The sequence below is a fragment of the Danio rerio genome, chromosome 15, assembly GCF_052040795.2.
Source record: "Danio rerio strain M-AB ecotype USA chromosome 15, GRCz13ab, whole genome shotgun sequence".
Classification (NCBI taxonomy): Eukaryota; Metazoa; Chordata; class Actinopteri; order Cypriniformes; family Danionidae; genus Danio; species Danio rerio.
The window spans coordinates 47912528-47930000 of record NC_141035.1 but is presented as its reverse complement, the minus strand read 5'-3'; the positions used below and the strand labels follow the sequence as shown (position 1 = coordinate 47930000).

The window sequence follows — 17473 nt, the reverse complement described above, 5'->3', positions numbered from 1 at the left end:
ATCTATCTATCTATCTATCTATCTATCTATCTATCTATCTATCTATCTATCTATCTATCTATCTATCTATCTATCTACCTACCTACCTACCTACCTACCTACCTACCTACCTACCTACCTACCTACCTACCTACCTACCTACCTACCTACCCACCTACCCACCCACCCACCCACCCACCCTCCCTCCATCCATCCATCCATCCATCCATCCATCTTTTCATACTTTTTAAAACGGTTTAAACTAAATAAACTATTACCATCAGGCGTTCACAAGCCAGTCTCAAAGTTTGTCCTCAAACTTTAAGAATCTAGTTGTAGAGTGTGACCCTAAAACCTTAATGTATAAAATAAAACGTAAAACATTTTTAACTTGTATTTAATGTTTACAATGCAGATCCAATTAGATCCACTTTATTTGGTAAACAAAGCCAGTCTCTAATATAATATATCTACTAAAAGAAAAAATTACTTTACAAACTGCACTGTAAATAAATCGTATAAATATTTTCATATTAGTCAATAATTTCACTGAAACTAATTTAAAAACTGAATAAATACATATTTACACACATTTACAGTAAATAAACAGAATCAATGATGGGCTGAACATCTTGCGTGTGGGCATACTAATAACACATGTTGTGTGTGAAGGGCCATCATGTCAGACGTTCAGAGGGACAGCAGGGTCGTGTCTCTCACCACTCGAGCAGGAATCAGGAACTCTCTGGTCACCATCCTGGACCAGTTACAGCGCTGCCAGAAATCCCTCAACGAGTTCCTGGAGGTAAAGCCGGCATTAAAGTATTTCACACAACTAAATTAAAAAGTATTTGTAATGCTTATTTAATTTTTAGGAATAATAATAGTGTGTGTACTAGGGGTTGAACGACTTTAGACTTTTGGAAGTCGACTTTTGTGTTTTCAAATTCGAGTTGACATCATCAATAAAACATAAGATGCAAATGTTTGCAGCATGCCACAATTTGCTATTTAATTGCAGGAAGTATCTACACATGCTGTTTGACACGCAGCAAAAACAATATGACATTGCTAATGACTAATTTTAGTGCAAAACAAATGCACGGTCATGCACTGTATAAAAGCATATAAATGCATATGTAAACATTTTGGTGTAGTATTTTATGTTTTGTACCTTTGTGTTTAATTTAGGTTGTGTGTGTGTGTGTGTGTGTGTGATTTTTGTTACTTTAATAATTTCTTTGATGACAACCGACCCCTTTGTGACCCCTTCAGGAGAAGCGTTCTGCATTTCCTCGGTTTTACTTCATCGGAGACGACGATCTGCTGGAGATTCTAGGACAGGCCACAAACCCTACTGTCATACACACACACCTGAAGAAACTCTTTGCAGGTGACACACATACCTACACATACACATACACATCGAGTTCAGACTGCATGATTTTCAAACTAGTCGTGTCACAGATGTTTTCACACTGCATGGCTATCTGGGCTTGCGTTTCGTCACTGCTTTGTTTACATTGCAAGATGGATCGGCGACAGGGACTTTCACATTGCATGACTACTATAGGAAGAATCGACAACTTCGTCCAAACTACGTCTTACAGCCAAAAACACGTCGTATATCTTTTGTTATTAACTACATAATGAGGAAGAAGCCTTTAATGGGGTAGAACATGTACATGTTTGCTCACCTGGGTTTAAAGGGAATTAGCCATTTCTCCTCAACGTCGATAATAAACTAATTTCTTTCTGTATGAAACGTCAAACAGACACGGGTGCTCCTGAGTCCTGTCAAACCTCCACTAGTTTTCCTCCATTTCGTGGGTCCAAATAAACCGAAAAAGAGCGCTTTTAACTCCCCCCCCCCCAGCCTCCCGCTGGCCTGCAGCAGGTATACACACACACACACACACACAAGTGAACGCTGCTCTCTCATTGGCTGTAGGCGATCGCTGATGTTATTTTCAGTCAAAACTCAATTCACACGGCATGATTTGAATCGCCGACAGCTCCAGATATTCAGCACGCCAAATATCTCACAGGCATCGGCGACTCATCTGTGATTCTCTCAGATCGCGTCTTTGATCGTTCATACTGTGTGATTGTCACTCACGTGCACGAGCAGCGATTTGCCTGTGATTTAGAGCACTTGTCGGTGATTTCTCAAAACCTGTCGGCGAGCCAAAATCGGGGCTAAAATCACGCAGTCTGAACTAGGCATTAAAGCTGCCACTTCATCTCTCCTGCAACACTTGCATGCAACTTAAGCAAAACGGATACTAAAATTGTTTTACATTTGGTTGTGTAGTTCTGGCCTAAATAAATATTTGTTGCAGTTTTTAATCGTTTAAGTTCATTTGATTGACTATTTATAAATCAGTTGACATTATTGACGCATTTATTGGGTAAAGTTGCTTCTTTTTTCTGTCATTCAATGTGTTTTGGTCATTATCAGTGCACTGTCACTTTAATTGAGCGTGAGCAGCGCAGCAAAAATCGCCCAGCGGCATAACTATCGCTGCACTGCTGCTTCAGCGACGCTCACGCCTCACTCTGATGCGCTGCTGCTGCGTGCGGTAGAGATCTGCGCAGGACTAAATTTTGAATCCCGCTCCCGCCCGCACCTGCCAGGTTTTAGCCCGAGCTTAACCGCTCCGGCTTACATTCAGCATTTGTTGTCCCGCTGCCCGCCCCGCCCCTTTTTCTACCCGCCGCCCCCGATCCCGCTAAAGAGCGGGTGGGAGAACGAAACCGAAAACCACCCAGCTATACAGAGTCCAGACAGCCTATAACAAGCTGTCTGTATAAACACGCACACACACACAGACAAAGCTCTCTCTCTCATTCGCGTGCACTAACACACACACACACACACACACACACATAAGCACCAAGCACACACACAGGCAAAGCGCTCTCTCTCTCATTCGTGCGCACAAACACACACACACACCTGTCATTTGCACGTACACACACACACACACACACACCTCTCATTCGCGCATGCGCACACACACACACACACACACACACACACCTATCATTCGCACGTACACACACACACACACACACACACACACACACACACACACACACACCTCTCATTCGCGCATGCGCACACACACACATACACACACAGCAACAAACAAGCTAAACACAGCATCGCGCTATTTCATTTACACACATACATACGCCTGCTCACTCGGGAGTCGGGAGCGATATTGCTAGACGGCCCGCTCCCGTCCCAAATTAAACCTGTTACCGACCGCTCCCGCTCAATATTTGGAAATGTATTCCCGCGCCGCAGAAATCTGGTCAGGTCCGGCGGGAATGCAGACCTCTAGCGTGCAGTATGAAAGCTAAAATGGACGCCGAAAAAACACGCTCTGCTCGTGCGCTGCTTACGCTTGCGGTGTGAAACAGGCTTTACCCCTTACTGAAAACTGAATTTTTACTTTCTGAATAAAACTCACTCTGTTTGATTTATAATTGTTTTTAGAAATGGGGGCATTGTCAGCGTCCTCATAAGTCACCTTTGTTATTTGTAATGCCTGTTTTACCCATCATGTCATTACACAGATTTGTCATGCGTGGTGTTTGTGTGTTGAAGGGATCAGCAGTGTGGAGTTTGATCAGAGTTTTCAGAGCATCACAGCCATGAAGTCACTAGAGGGCGAAACGGTGCCACTCATCAACACCATCTGCATCTCCAGCGACGTCGAGGTCTGAGCTCATGCTTCAGGATACATGAAACCTTTACTGACACACCTGCTGTTTTTATTATTGCATTGCATTGATTTACTTTTATTTTTTAAATGTTTATAGAAATGCTGTATTTGTATTTACGCATGCTTATGTATTGTTTTATATGTAATATTGGTTTTAAAGGGCACCTATGATGAAAATCATCTTTTGTAAGCTGTTTGGACAGAAGTATGTGTAGGTATAGTGTGTCCACAGTCATATTGGAGTGATATAAACACAATAAATCTCTTTTTTTTAATTTCCTGATGTTAAAATAGGACCCAAATCCCTCGCATTTTGAGGCTGACTGCAACTTGACGTAGGAGTGCTGGTTCCCCGCCCACCGAATTGATTGACAGCTGCTCATTAACATGTCTCTGTAGTAACATGTATAATCATATCAACAAGACAGGACGTGCACAAAGCAACTGGGATTAAAAGAGCTGTTCAGCTCTCTGTGATCATCAAGTGTGATCGAGAATGAGTTTTTAAAACAGTGCATGTTTGTTATATAGATAGTAATATCGCTATGTAATTCATCACCACAGCCGCATAGTGTCAATACAATTATGAAAGAGGACGCTTCAATCCTGGTTTGTGGACGTTAAATCAGGTTTATTTTGTACAATAACATGACAATGTCCATACAGCAGTGGATATTAGTGTGTATCCTGTCACATTTGCCCTGCAAAGCGAACGTGTGTGTGTGTGCTCGTGCACACGAGCGAACTTTGTAACGTCATAGTGTGAGACTCATCGCTTCAGAAAGTCTTAAATTAACTCCACAACAAATACATCAAAGAACTATTGTGAAAGTTCTTACTGTAGTAAGGGAGATCTGCTTCATTCTTGTCTGTCACTGAGCTGTTTGTCTACATGAAGGCTATGGCTGCGACATGCATGTGGGAACGGTGGGCGGGAAAAACCAGCTCATTAGCATTAAAGGCACAGGCAACAAAAACAGCCACAATGTCCAAACAGCTCACATTTCCCAGATTTAAAAAGTTATAATAAATGATCTGATGGGTATTTTGAGCTGAAACTTTACAGACACAATCTGGTGACACAGAAGACTGGAAAAATTGTTAAAATTGGTGCCCTTTAATATTTGTTTTTATTAACAAATATATATTTGGTTTATATATGTTTTATTGTAATCTATTATATGTATATATGTATCCAATAAGAAGTGTATATATACATACATACACACACACACACACACACAAATATACATACATATATGTGTATATGTATGTATATGTGTGTGTGTGTGTGTGTGTATGTATGTGTATATATATATATATATATATATATATATATATATATATATATATATATATATATATATATATATATATATATATATATATATATATATACTCATAGAATACTCTAATAAAACCATTTTTGTGTGTGCGTGTATACACGCACACACAAAAATGGTTTTATTATATGCAGTTTTGTGGGTGTTGTTAGGTTTGGCTGAGCGCTCTCGCCGCAGAGATGAAAAACACTCTCAAACATCTTCTGTGTGAGTGTGTGAATGCTGGAAAGAAAGGAAATGTGGATCCCACACACTTTCCATCGCAGGTAAAACACACCCATACAGACAGACGCACACACACACACACACTCAGAGAGATACATGTTGGGTTTGAGTGGACTCTCTATAGGCGTAATGTAGTTTATACCAGTGGTTCTCCACTGGTTTAGCCATGGGACCAACATTTTTACATGGTCATCAAGCCGCGACCCACATTTTTTAGGAACTATAATATAGGAATTATAATTAATTTGTATTTATTTATCAACATACACAAGTAGTGACAGATAAATCATAAGACAATCACCAACACTTACAAATAAACAATATTTTATTGCTGTCATTTAACAAAATGTATCAAATTATAGAAATATTACAAAGTAAAAATGACAAATACTGTAAAAGGTGGTTTGGGTAAGGAAAGGTTCAGTTAGCATAAACTAAACTGTTCATAAAACATGTTGTCTGGTTTCTAAATGTCGTTTTAATTCAGAAGGTTTCATGCTCTCTTGTGAGAGCACCTCACTACTTTTGACACACTGAGGGCCCTATCATACACCCGGCGCAATGTGGCGCAAAGCACGGCGGAATAGTCTTTTTGTACTTTTAGCTCGGCGCACGGGTCATTTTGAGGTGTTGCGCCACGCTGTTTAAATAGCAAATGCATTAGCGCTCAAATGTGCGCCCATAGGCGTTCTGGTCTAATAAAGGTTGCGTGTTTTGGCGCGTTGCTATTTTGAGAAACTGTAAATAGTCTGATCTCTAGACCAGAACAAAGTCGGTCTATTGTCTGGTGCAAAGTGCGCCTGGCTTACACACTACACACAATATGCAGAGCAATACGCAAATATCTTTACATATGAAAAATATATAATATCTTAATGATATATATATATATATATATATATATATATATATATATATATATATATATATATATATATATATATAATAAGGATATATACAGGATATAAATATAAATTAATAAAATATTACAAAATATTAATTTCTAGCCTACATGAAGATTTAAAAACCACTGCCTTACTTTCTTCATCTCAGGAGGCTTTTTCAGTTCATTCAATTTGCTTTTGTATAATGTTATTATTATTAGCAGTATTATTTATTATATCCATATTTATATTTCTTTTTATTAAAAACAAGCTTAGATTTGTCCACCTGTCAAATTTTAGACCATATCGGGCATGGCAGGTGTATTTGGAAATAACTCAGTATTTTGAGCACACATCGTTATTATTGTTAATTTATTAATTTGCTGGAAATTAGAACTGAATTTAGGAATAGTTTTGCGCTTAACAAATGAAATTAATTATTTATAGGCTAATTGATGTCTGTGCGTAAAGGTTTCCTTACGCCATGGCGCAAAGTGGATTTTCCCGTCCTTAAATTAGCAAAAATGCGTTCTGACACGCCCTGAAAGCGTTTGCGCCCTGCGTTTTGCGCTCTGCGCATGGACTGTCAAAGTAGAGCCCTGAGGCTTTAAGTCTTTTTTGCCGTCAATATATGTAAATCCATACTTTACATATTCAGGGTCGTACTTGCGCTTTAACATATTTGTTGCTATAATTAAAATGAAATTAATGAAGTTTCACATGTCAAGCGGTAGGGTTGTCGTGCATGCATTTCAAAATAAAAGTCTAAAATAAGTTTTAAATTAAACTTTTGTTGTTTTTTTGACCACATCCACTAAAATGTTCCCGTGACCAGTTGAGAAACACTGGTTTTTACCATAAAAACAGTGTATTATATGGCCCTACACCACCTAACCCTCACAGGAAGATTGTTGAAAAACTTTTCAACCCTATTAAGTATGATTTTAAACCATAAAATGTCCTCATAAACCACCTTAACAGTGTAATACCTTGGTCTTACCCATATTAATATACCAATGTGTGTCCTCATAAATCACATAAACAAGCACACACACACATACACCCTCTGTGAGCGTCTGCAGTTCATCAAAAGTATCTGTGTGTTTCCAGGTTCTGTGTCTGGCTGAGCAGATTGAGTTCACAGCTGCTGTGGAGATCAGCATCCGGCAGCAGAGCCTCCATCAGCTGGAGCAGCAGCTCACGGCCAAACTGGAGAACTACACCAGTGTGGACACCAGCACTGACAACACCACAGGTAACCTCAGTGCACAATGTGCATTTTTTTTTTTATTCGATGTTTGACATAATCACAACCAAAACATGAAGAGAGGGCGGGGCATGGAGCAGCCCCTCCCCTTTTAATTGTGTTTTGTTTTATCACAGCTCTGCCAGTGAAAGTAGTTAAGCTCAAGCACATTAAATGAAGAGCAAATGAGAAGAAGGGAGCAGGGCATATCACATACTAGATAGAGAGCATTTGATTGGTTAAAAGATTTAATGAGAAACTGAAGTATAAGGTGACATTTTAGATTAGATTAGATTAGATTTAACTTTATTGTCATTACACATGTACAAGTACAATGCAACGAAATGCAGTGCAACGAAATGCATGAATAAAGATGTTGATCCATTTAGGGGGAAATGCGAAAATGCAAGCTTTACATGTTTAAATCAGTTTTGTATCTCATAAACAAAATGTTGTCAGTGTTTTGGAGCAAACTAGCTTATAGATATACTTACTTAGTATAGACTAAAACTAACATCTAAAAGGTTTTATTTTAATTTCAGGGTACCTTTAATATTGTTGTTTTTCTTCATAGTCTGAATGAGATTTTTTTTTTTTGCATTTTTATTTTAATTGTAATTACATTTCTAGTATTTTTACAGTTGTTTTGTTTATATTTTATATTTGGACTTGTATAGTAGTGCATTCTCTTTTTCAGTTTTAGTTTTCTTTTTAATATCAGTACGTCATTTTTGTGCTTTAAAATATTGCTGGCCACATTTTATCTATGTAGTTATATATTATTGCATGTCAATTTTATTTCAGTTGACAAAAATCTTTGTAATATGTTTTAGTTAATAACAAGAACAACAACAACAACCTATAATGTGTTTTAGAATTCAGTTTAGAGTTGTAGATTATATTTTGCATTAAGGAAAATAAGCCATTAATATGGAGTCAACCTAGGGCCATATATACTTGCAAAATAAACGAAAGTTTTGCAAAAAAAAGTATTGAGCAAAAATTAATTAGTTAATTATATAACAAATAATTTTGCTAGCAAAAATAAAGAACTGCAAAGTTAAAATTAAGTTTTTGAGAAATACAAATTAAATTTGCAAACAAAAAAAGAACTGTAAATAAAATTTAAGCAGTGCAAAAAAAACGTAATTATTTGCAATAAAATAAAAGCTATATATATTTGCAAAACGTTTTTTTTTGTTTACAAAACCAAATGTTACAATGGAACTTGGCCATTTACGGCAGGCCCAGACCTACTTGGCTGTAAGACCACCTCGGTGATACTGTGTCTTCAGGTGATGACGTCGCTTAGGGCCTACTCACACTGTGCTATTCGAACCATGCCCAGGCCCATATCCCGGATTGTTTAAGATGTGTGAGTGTTCTGAATCGGGCTCAGGCACGGTTCACTTGGGCTTTGGCGTGGCATGCTTTTGTGTGAGTGTGAAGCGCGCCTGAGCCCGAAACTGAAGACAAGATGTGACCTTTAAGGGACTGTTTCATATGGATTTATTAATCATTCTTACTGTTTAATAAACGCAAACTATTCCAAAATATGTTTTTTTTGCAGCGAATTTCCTTATAGCTGCAACCCAGTACTGGGAAACACCCATAACCACTCATTTACACACACACACACACACACACTCATACACTACGGCTCATTTAGTTAATTCCCCTATAGCACATGTGTTTGGACTGTGGGGGAAACCGGAGCACCCGAAGGAAACCCACACCAACACAGGGAGAAGATGCAAACTCCATTTAGAAATGCCAACTGGCCCGGTCGGGACTCGAACCAGCGACCCTCTTGCTGTGAGGCCACAGTGCTAACCACTAAGCCACTATACCACCTCCATTTAAAGTTATGAGTGATTCCTTTAATTTATTTCTTTGTTTGCTTTTCATGAGATTGAAAAGTATTTTTATCTGAACTTTCCATATAATTATATACATTAAAGTATACTTAACTTTAATGATGTCCTCATTTTGATATAAAGTTGATGTGTGTGTGCGAGTCTATTGACACAGTGTGTTATTTAACACATTCAGTGTGTCTTTTAGCCTGCTAGTGAATCTGAATAAAGCTTTTAAGTCTTTAACTGTATATTTATAGCGTTTGCTAATCGTCAGGTTAATCAAATGAATAAAGCGATGCGAGCGTCCATAAAGCTCTCTTTATGAGCTCAGGGCTTTATTCACCGCAGCTCCAGTGAGATTCACTATAAACTGAAGTAAATGGAGCCTCTGATGAGTCACACTGTTAACACTGATTATGGCTAATTCTGTGTGTAAGGGGAAAAACTGCTGCTGCTGCCTTCAGACATCCATTAGAATCACTTCCAGGAGATTGATTACAGTATATACTAATGCTGTGCAATTAATCCAAATTCAATCTGGATTGTGGCCTATTATGTAAAATCCATAATTGTGATAAGCTGATTATTGTGTCATATCCTGCTCTCTTTCTAGTAGTCCGCATTTGTTATTCTGCAAAGCCCAATTTCATGTGGATATATCAAGTGTGCCGCAAGCCTGCGTTTGAGTGAAGGTCTCGGCCGTTAGATCGCCCCCTGGGGGCTGGCTGCAGTACAAGTCATAAAGCCCGCCTCCTCCGTGTTAATGAAGAAGACTTGAGCCCAAATAAAAAAAATTATTACACTTGCAGTAAAATGTCCCGAAAGATGGTTCTGGTCGATTAAGGCACTGGTTATTGTGCTGAAATAGGTGCAGATCTTCATTTTTGTAAACAGTTTGTTTTTAGCAGTAATTTAATGCTGGGCGTGTCATCGTGATTGACAGCTGTGATTGACAGTTTCTCAAAGCAGCGCGTCTGAGCTTCGGCAGGAGACTGAAGTGTTATTATTCGATTTCTGTGTTATTTTACTATGATAAAATGAGTTCAGCAGTAAACTAGTTTCTGACATACATGATCCTGGTGGAACACTGTTTATTCGCTAAGGTCAGGGCTTTTTTCGGGCTTTATTAGTTTGCTGATACACGCCTAACCACCCAGATAGCAAAATACACTCGGGCCAGCTCCAGCTAAAAGTTAGATTCTCGCCTGCCAGAGACTTACCCCTCAGACTGACTACCTCTGCTGGACCTACTCCGGATGCCTGGACTCACTGCCCGATTCCAGGCCGAGTCAATCGAGCCAGATGCGGCGGCCGAGCGAGCCGGCGCTGCCGCATGCGAGCCGGAATCAGCCCGGGCTGCGGCCCGGAGCTGGCGCAATTGAATATATAAAACCCTCATATTTGTTAACGTTATGACATCCATTTGTGTTGATATGACAGCAAACGCATGCTGAGAAGTTCGGGGGGCGTGGTTGATTTTACATAAAGCGTTTGGTTGGAAGCTCGACTCCGCTCATTTTCACGGCTCCTCCTCTGGCTCCATCAGACAGTCCTTCTGCGCATGTCAAGGCTCCAATTTCAGCAGTCTTTTGCGACAGTTTGTGCCCGTCAAGCAGGCGTTTTGCCCTCAAGGCGTTCAGTGGGAAAAGCGGCTGTCGCGTCGTCCATATTTTTTTACAGTCATTGGGATATATCAGTAAATTCGTGTGTTTTTAATAGAATGAAAGTCAGAATTATTAGCTCTCCTGAATTATTAGCCCTCCTGTATATTTATTTCCTCTAGTATATTTTTTCAAGATACTAGTATTTAGCTTAAAGTGACATTTAAAGGCTTAACTAGGTTAATTAGGCAAGTCATCATTGGTTTATTCTGTAGACCAAAGTTGGGGTCGCGAGACAATGGGGGGTGGGGTGGGGGGGGTCGCTTGGTGATTTTCCAAAATCTCATGAATGTTATTAAACTATTAGAATTACCATATTTTATCCATAACCTACAGAAGATGAAAATAGTAGTGATCAGTTGCATAAAAATACAACATGCAAATAAAACGCCATCAGCCTTTAATTTTTTTAACATTGGATTGCAACCCCTGGAGTTATCACGCTAGATTAGTGACAGAGCAATAGTGTTAGTTGCAGCAGATTGATTTTACGGCAGAATGTTAAACATTGACACCTTTACGGCACCACCCGCTTTGAAGGTTATCACTCCATTAAATGGGCGTTATCAATAGCTAAGTTTCCATCCAAAAATGTGAATGAACTGTATGCGCAAAACTGGATTATCGCTAAAAAGACGTGCGAAAAAAGCAGTGTTTCCATCCAACAGTCAAAGCGTACAAAATCATCACTTTCTGATTAACTTTCGGCAAATATCAACAGTAAAAACTGAATTTGCTGCAGTAGGAGAAGCTGCGTCAATCTTTTCTTCATGTAATAAATGACTTGCGCCTCAGAAGGCAATCCTGACACGCAGTGAACGCGCGGTCGCGTCTGACGGAGCACAGATGCTTTTGATTCTGGAGGTCATTAATAATATAATAGCACCAATACTGAAACGGTAATGCTTTTTCTTAAACTCTACTATTTTTTTATATATATATTTTATATTAATGTTAAGCACCTGGGGTCTGAGAGTAACGCAATTTCGATTCTCTGTATGTCATGTGGCTGAATTGACAATAAAGCTGACTTTGACTTTGACTTTATAATGACCAAAACAACAGTTCAGATGTTTTACAATGTGCTCAGCCTGCTGGTTTATCCATTCACACTAATTTTTATCATCACATGATCTCTTCTAACAAAATCACATGACCGTTTTTAATACGCATGCTGGAGTTTGTGCGGTAAAAGTGTTTTCATTGTAGTTTATATGCATCTTTTCTTATCGAATAAAAAGTTTCTCCTACTTAGTTATGTGCTTATGTTTTTTGCGCATCTTGGCGTTTCCATCAACCGTTTTTTAATGCGCATATCCAAAATGCGCATAAAAATAGGTGGATGGAAACATAGCTAATGATTATCAGCTGATAAATATGGGCCAGTAGGCCACTTATCATCCATTCACATGGTTAATCAGCTATACTAAGGCCCCGTTTACAATAATGCGTTTTCGTTTTAAAATGCATACGTTTTTTCTATGGTTACACCATCCGTCCACACCGGCGGAGTTTTCGAGCGCTGAAAACGAAGCGTTTTAAAAACACTGAAGAGGTCGTTTTCATTCTAAAACGCTGCTGCACCGTCTCAGTGTGGATGGGGGAAACCAGAGACATCTGAAAATGGAGGCAGGGCTGCAGACAATTACCTCTATGATTGGGGGTTTTACTCAATATTAAGTAGCCTACACACACAGTCCTGCATCCTCTCCTTGTAAGTTCAGACTTCGCAAAACGAGGACATCAAAATATGACCCTTTTTCATGTATAATATGGGCTCTTTAAATTAAATAAATGAATAATGACTATAAAAAATCATATGATTGTTAGATTGTCAATATGCTTAAATAGTTCCTATTGGTGTGTGTGCACCGTTGTGTGCAATATTTATATGTTTAGAACCACCTCCGAGGATAGTGGGGGTCGCGAGTCACTGGAATTATTATTTTGAGGTTCAAGGGCTGAAAAGTGTGGAAACCACTGCTGTAGACAATCCAAAGCAAATATTGCTTAAAGGGGCTAATATTATTGACCTTAAAATGGTTTAAAAAAATTAAATCTCCTTTTATTCTAGCTGAAATAAAACAAATAAGGCTTTCTACAAAAGAGAAAAATATTATAGGAAATCTGTGGAATAATTGTTCTGTTAAACATAAAGAATAAAAAATCACAGAAGGGTGAAAAATACTTGTAACTTCAACTGTATTCTGAGAAAATGACAGTGTTTTCTGATCATAGATTCATCTAGACCTGTTCCAACACAATATTAGGCCACTTTTAAAACATCACATGACCTGCTCTTTATAATGAGTGATGATGCCCTGGTGCTGCTGGTTTTGTTTTGCAGAGTCGCGTGTTCTGCAGATGAAACTGAAGGCTCTGATTCTGGATGTGATCCACAACATCTCAGTGGTGCAGAGTCTGAGAGAAGCCCAGATTAACAGCACCGACGACTGGGTGTGGAAGAAGCAGCTGCGCTTTTACCTGAATGCAGACCAGAGCTGCTCCATACAGATGGTGGACGCAGATTTCAGATACACATATGAGTACCAGGTAAGGGTCATGTGATCAGATCAGTGTTTAGGTCATGAAGTACACTCTTAATGCAGCACAAATGATCAAAGCTGAACTACGAATGCTGAATATGCAAATAAGACTGAATGCTCACATAGTGGAAAATGACCATCGTCGTGAACATGAGCATAATTAATCACCTCATCTACTTTCGGCAGCTAGCTCTCTGCAACTCTTACATGGTGGCCCACTGAAGCTAAGCAGGGCTGCGCCCGGTCAGTACTTGAATGGGAGACCACATGGGAAAGCTAGGTTGCTGCCGGAAGTGGTGTTAGTGAGGCCAGCAGGGGGCGCCCAACCTGCGGTCTGTGTGGGTCCTAATGCTCCAGTATAATGACGGGGACGCTATACTGCTCAGTGAGCGCCGTCTTTCGGATGAGAGGTTAAACCGAGATCCCGACTCTCTGTGGTCGTTAAAAATCCCACGATGTCCTTCAAAAAAAAAAAATAGGGGTTTAACCCCGGCATCCTGGCCAAATCTGCCCGCTGCCCTCTGTCCATCATGCCCTCCTAACCCTCCCCATATCATGATTGACATATCATCAATCTGTCTCCTCTCCACCAATCAGCTGGTGTGTGGTGTGCGGTCTTGTGCAAAATGGCTGCCGTCGCGTCATCCAGGTGGATGCTGCACACCGGTGGTGGTTGAGGAGATTCCCCCCCATTGTGTAAAGCGCTTTGAGTGCCCAGAAAAGCGCTATATAAATGTAAGGAATTATTATTATTATTATTAGTAGTAGTAGTAGAATTAGTATTTTAGCATGGATACTATAAAACAATTGTTGTTGGCACTTTTTATTTACCATCACAGCACACGTAGCACCACTTTTTAAAATTTTGCAGTCAGTTTTAAAGGGGACCTATTATGTCCCTTTTTACGAGATGTAGAGTAAGGGTGCTTTCACACCTACACTTTTGTTTCAGAACGTGTCTCGTTTGCCCAGTTAGCGCGGTTCGTTTGGCATATGTGAACAGGGCAATCGCGCTCTGTTCCGCGCCAAAGTAATCTCTCCGAGATCGCTTGAATGAGGTGGTCTCGGCTCGATTGAAACGAACACGATTACAGTGAGAAATCGATCCGATCCGAGCACGGTTATATCACAGTGTTTTATGGATATGTAATAGGCATACGGCTATATGAAGAGAAAATTATGAGTATGGCGGGATGTTTTGCGAGTCTCCGGATGCCCGCAAACGAGTGATGATCTCCCGGTAATCTCCCGTCTCCCTCCCGGTCCTCAAATAGGCTACGTCGCGCACCCTTCTCACCCCTCCCCACCGCATCTCTCCTCAGACACGTCGCGCGCACACCCTGTCAATCACCATCAAACCACCTCCTCTCCTGACAGCTTAGCGGGACGCTGCAAAATAAACCCTGACACTCTGACCAATGTGAGGAGAGTTTACTCGCACGTGACTTGTTTTAGCTCTTTTGGTCCGATTAGAAACTTTGCAGTGTGAAAGCGAACCGCTCCAAGAGCAAAGAGCAACAATGTAACAATTGTAATCTCTGTTTCGGAACAACTGAATCGATTCTCAGGTGTGAAACCACCCTAAGTCTCTGATGTCCCTAGAGTGTATATCTGAAGTTTCAGCTCGAAATAGCACACAAATAGTGTTTTATAACTCTGAAACTGACCCTTTTAGACTTTTTATCCTAGTTGTGGCGTTTTGGTGACTGTTACTTTAAATGCAAATGAGATTGGGCTCTTTTCAAAAGAGGGCGGAGCTACTAATGTCTATATGTCAGCATAGTGGCAGATTCAGACACAAGACTAACGTCCTATACTAATGAGAGAAAGATGGTCACTAGTGGGCAGGGCTTTCCCTCCTTATGACTCATACAAAGGGAAAACGTCAATCAAAGTGGTAATAAATAATAATAAACATTTTATTTAAAACAATTATTGTATAACCATCTCTCTTTCTCTCTCTCCCAGGGTAATGCTGCAAAACTGGTCCACACGCCGCTGACGGATAAGTGCTATCTCACCCTTACACAGGCCATGAAGATGGGTTTGGGTGGTAATCCTTACGGACCTGCAGGAACTGGAAAAACAGAGTCGGTCAAAGCCCTGGGAGGATTGTTCGGAAGACAAGTGCTGGTCTTTAACTGTGATGAGGTACAAACACACTTTTACACACAAACATTTTCATTGGAAATCATCAGCTGCTAGGGTTTACGCGGGTCCTTGAAAAGTACATGTTTTGTTTGTGCTAAATTTGGTAAAATAAATACAAAATAAAAGTAAAAAAAAATAAATAAATCTATATGTTGTTACTCTGGATTTTAACAGTCCTTCAAACATTTGGGATAATGTAAGTAAATAAGTAAGCAAAATATATAAAACTGTTTTAGTGGTTTTGGGATGTTTTGAAGACAAATAATCTGACATATTGTGCCTTTAAGCTCTACTCTATTATCAGCAACAAATGTATTGTTTTAACTAAGTTAATCAAGCATTTTCACAGTAGTCAGACAGGTTTAATACCCTTATGAACCAGAAGCTGTGACTGTTTTTGTTTGTCATATTGTGACAGTTCCTAGAGAAATGAAGTATTAAATGAGAACTGGGCATGGCTTGTTTTTTCTACTGCGAGCTGATTGGATGCATCAAAGTAGGCATTTCTTTCAGAATGATCTGGAAAAGGGCTTGGTGAGAGTTATTACAATCTAACAGTCTCCTTCTGCTCACCATTTCTGTTTGTTGTCAAAACTGACAGCTGGATATGTCATGCCACTCCCAATACCTCAGACAGAAAGTGGAAGTGCATTTTCAGATTTAAATTTTAGATCAGTGGTTCTCAAACTTTTTTCATCAAGTACCACCTCAAAAAAAATGGTCTCTCCAAGTACCCCCATAATAAGCAGTATTGAAATACAGTAGCGTAGTAGGCCGAGTAAAGCAGCTACAACTTTGTACAGTTCAAAAAACAAGGCAGATTAATTCCTATTAATAAGAATATTATTGTCAGCCACTTTAAACATTATACATAGTTTGAACATTAACCCTGCACTGTGCTTACATTTAAAAAAAAATGCAAAAAATGTCAACATTTGATTAAAATGTGCTTTTAAAAGTTAAAATTGATAGGTTACTTTTCTTAAAAAGTAAAAAAAAAAATGCCTGTACTCCTTTAAAGTATTAAGATAGTAGCCTATTTATCAACACCTAGAAATATAGGCTATATGTCATCATATTCATGTATAAATATTTTTGATACATTTTAAAATATGTGTAGCATGTGCATATGACATATTTGATTCATCCGCATACCACTAGAACAGGGGTCAGCAACCCGCGGCTCTAGAGCCGCATGCGGCTCTTTAGCGCTGCCCTTGTGGCTCCCTGGAGCTTTTTCAAAAATGTTTGAAAAAGGAAAAAGATGGGGGAGGTTAATATTTAAATATTTAAATTTTTTCAGTTTTAATATGATTTCTATAGGAGGACAAAAATTTTTAACGTTTTCAAATGCTGTAAAAGTGTGTAGAATTAATATTTAATTTCAACATTTCTGTCAACGAAGATTTGCGTCATAGCCTGCGACACACGTTTCTATCAGCAGGGCGGGATGCCGGGCAGGTGGCTGTTGTAAACAAACCGGAAGATAATAAAGCATGGAAAACCGTTCACAGATGGTGGCTACATGGAGTCATTCAACATATTAGAACACCTATTTGCAGAATTCTAACACAAAATCAAGATAATACAAAAAATTAAAGACATACCTCTCTCTGCAAAGACAGTGAAGGAAAGGGCTATTAAAATGGCAGGTAACATCAACGATCAGCAAACCAAGGACATTAATTCAGTGCCAGCATACTAAATTGCCTGTGATTTGACCGATATTCAACGCGCTTTTATGCAGGTATGTGAACTCTGATGGGCCGCAAGAAGAAATTATCAAATTAATCCCACTGAAAGACCAGAGGCTGTGCTGAAGTGTTTTAATGACAACGAAATAAA

The 17473-nt window shown here is 39.3% G+C and overlaps 1 protein-coding gene across 2 annotated transcripts in view; it reads left to right on the top strand.

Annotated features, from left to right (window-relative positions):
- dync2h1 (dynein cytoplasmic 2 heavy chain 1) overlaps positions 1–17473 on the top strand; it is a 277874-nt gene that overhangs the window by 70462 nt on the left and 189939 nt on the right. For both annotated transcript variants that reach the window (NM_001423300.1, NM_001423299.1), the window contains 7 exon segments: positions 652–784; positions 1255–1372; positions 3596–3708; positions 5209–5322; positions 7276–7420; positions 13279–13484; positions 15446–15628. In NM_001423300.1, the coding sequence (NP_001410229.1) occupies positions 652–784; positions 1255–1372; positions 3596–3708; positions 5209–5322; positions 7276–7420; positions 13279–13484; positions 15446–15628 (1012 nt within the window).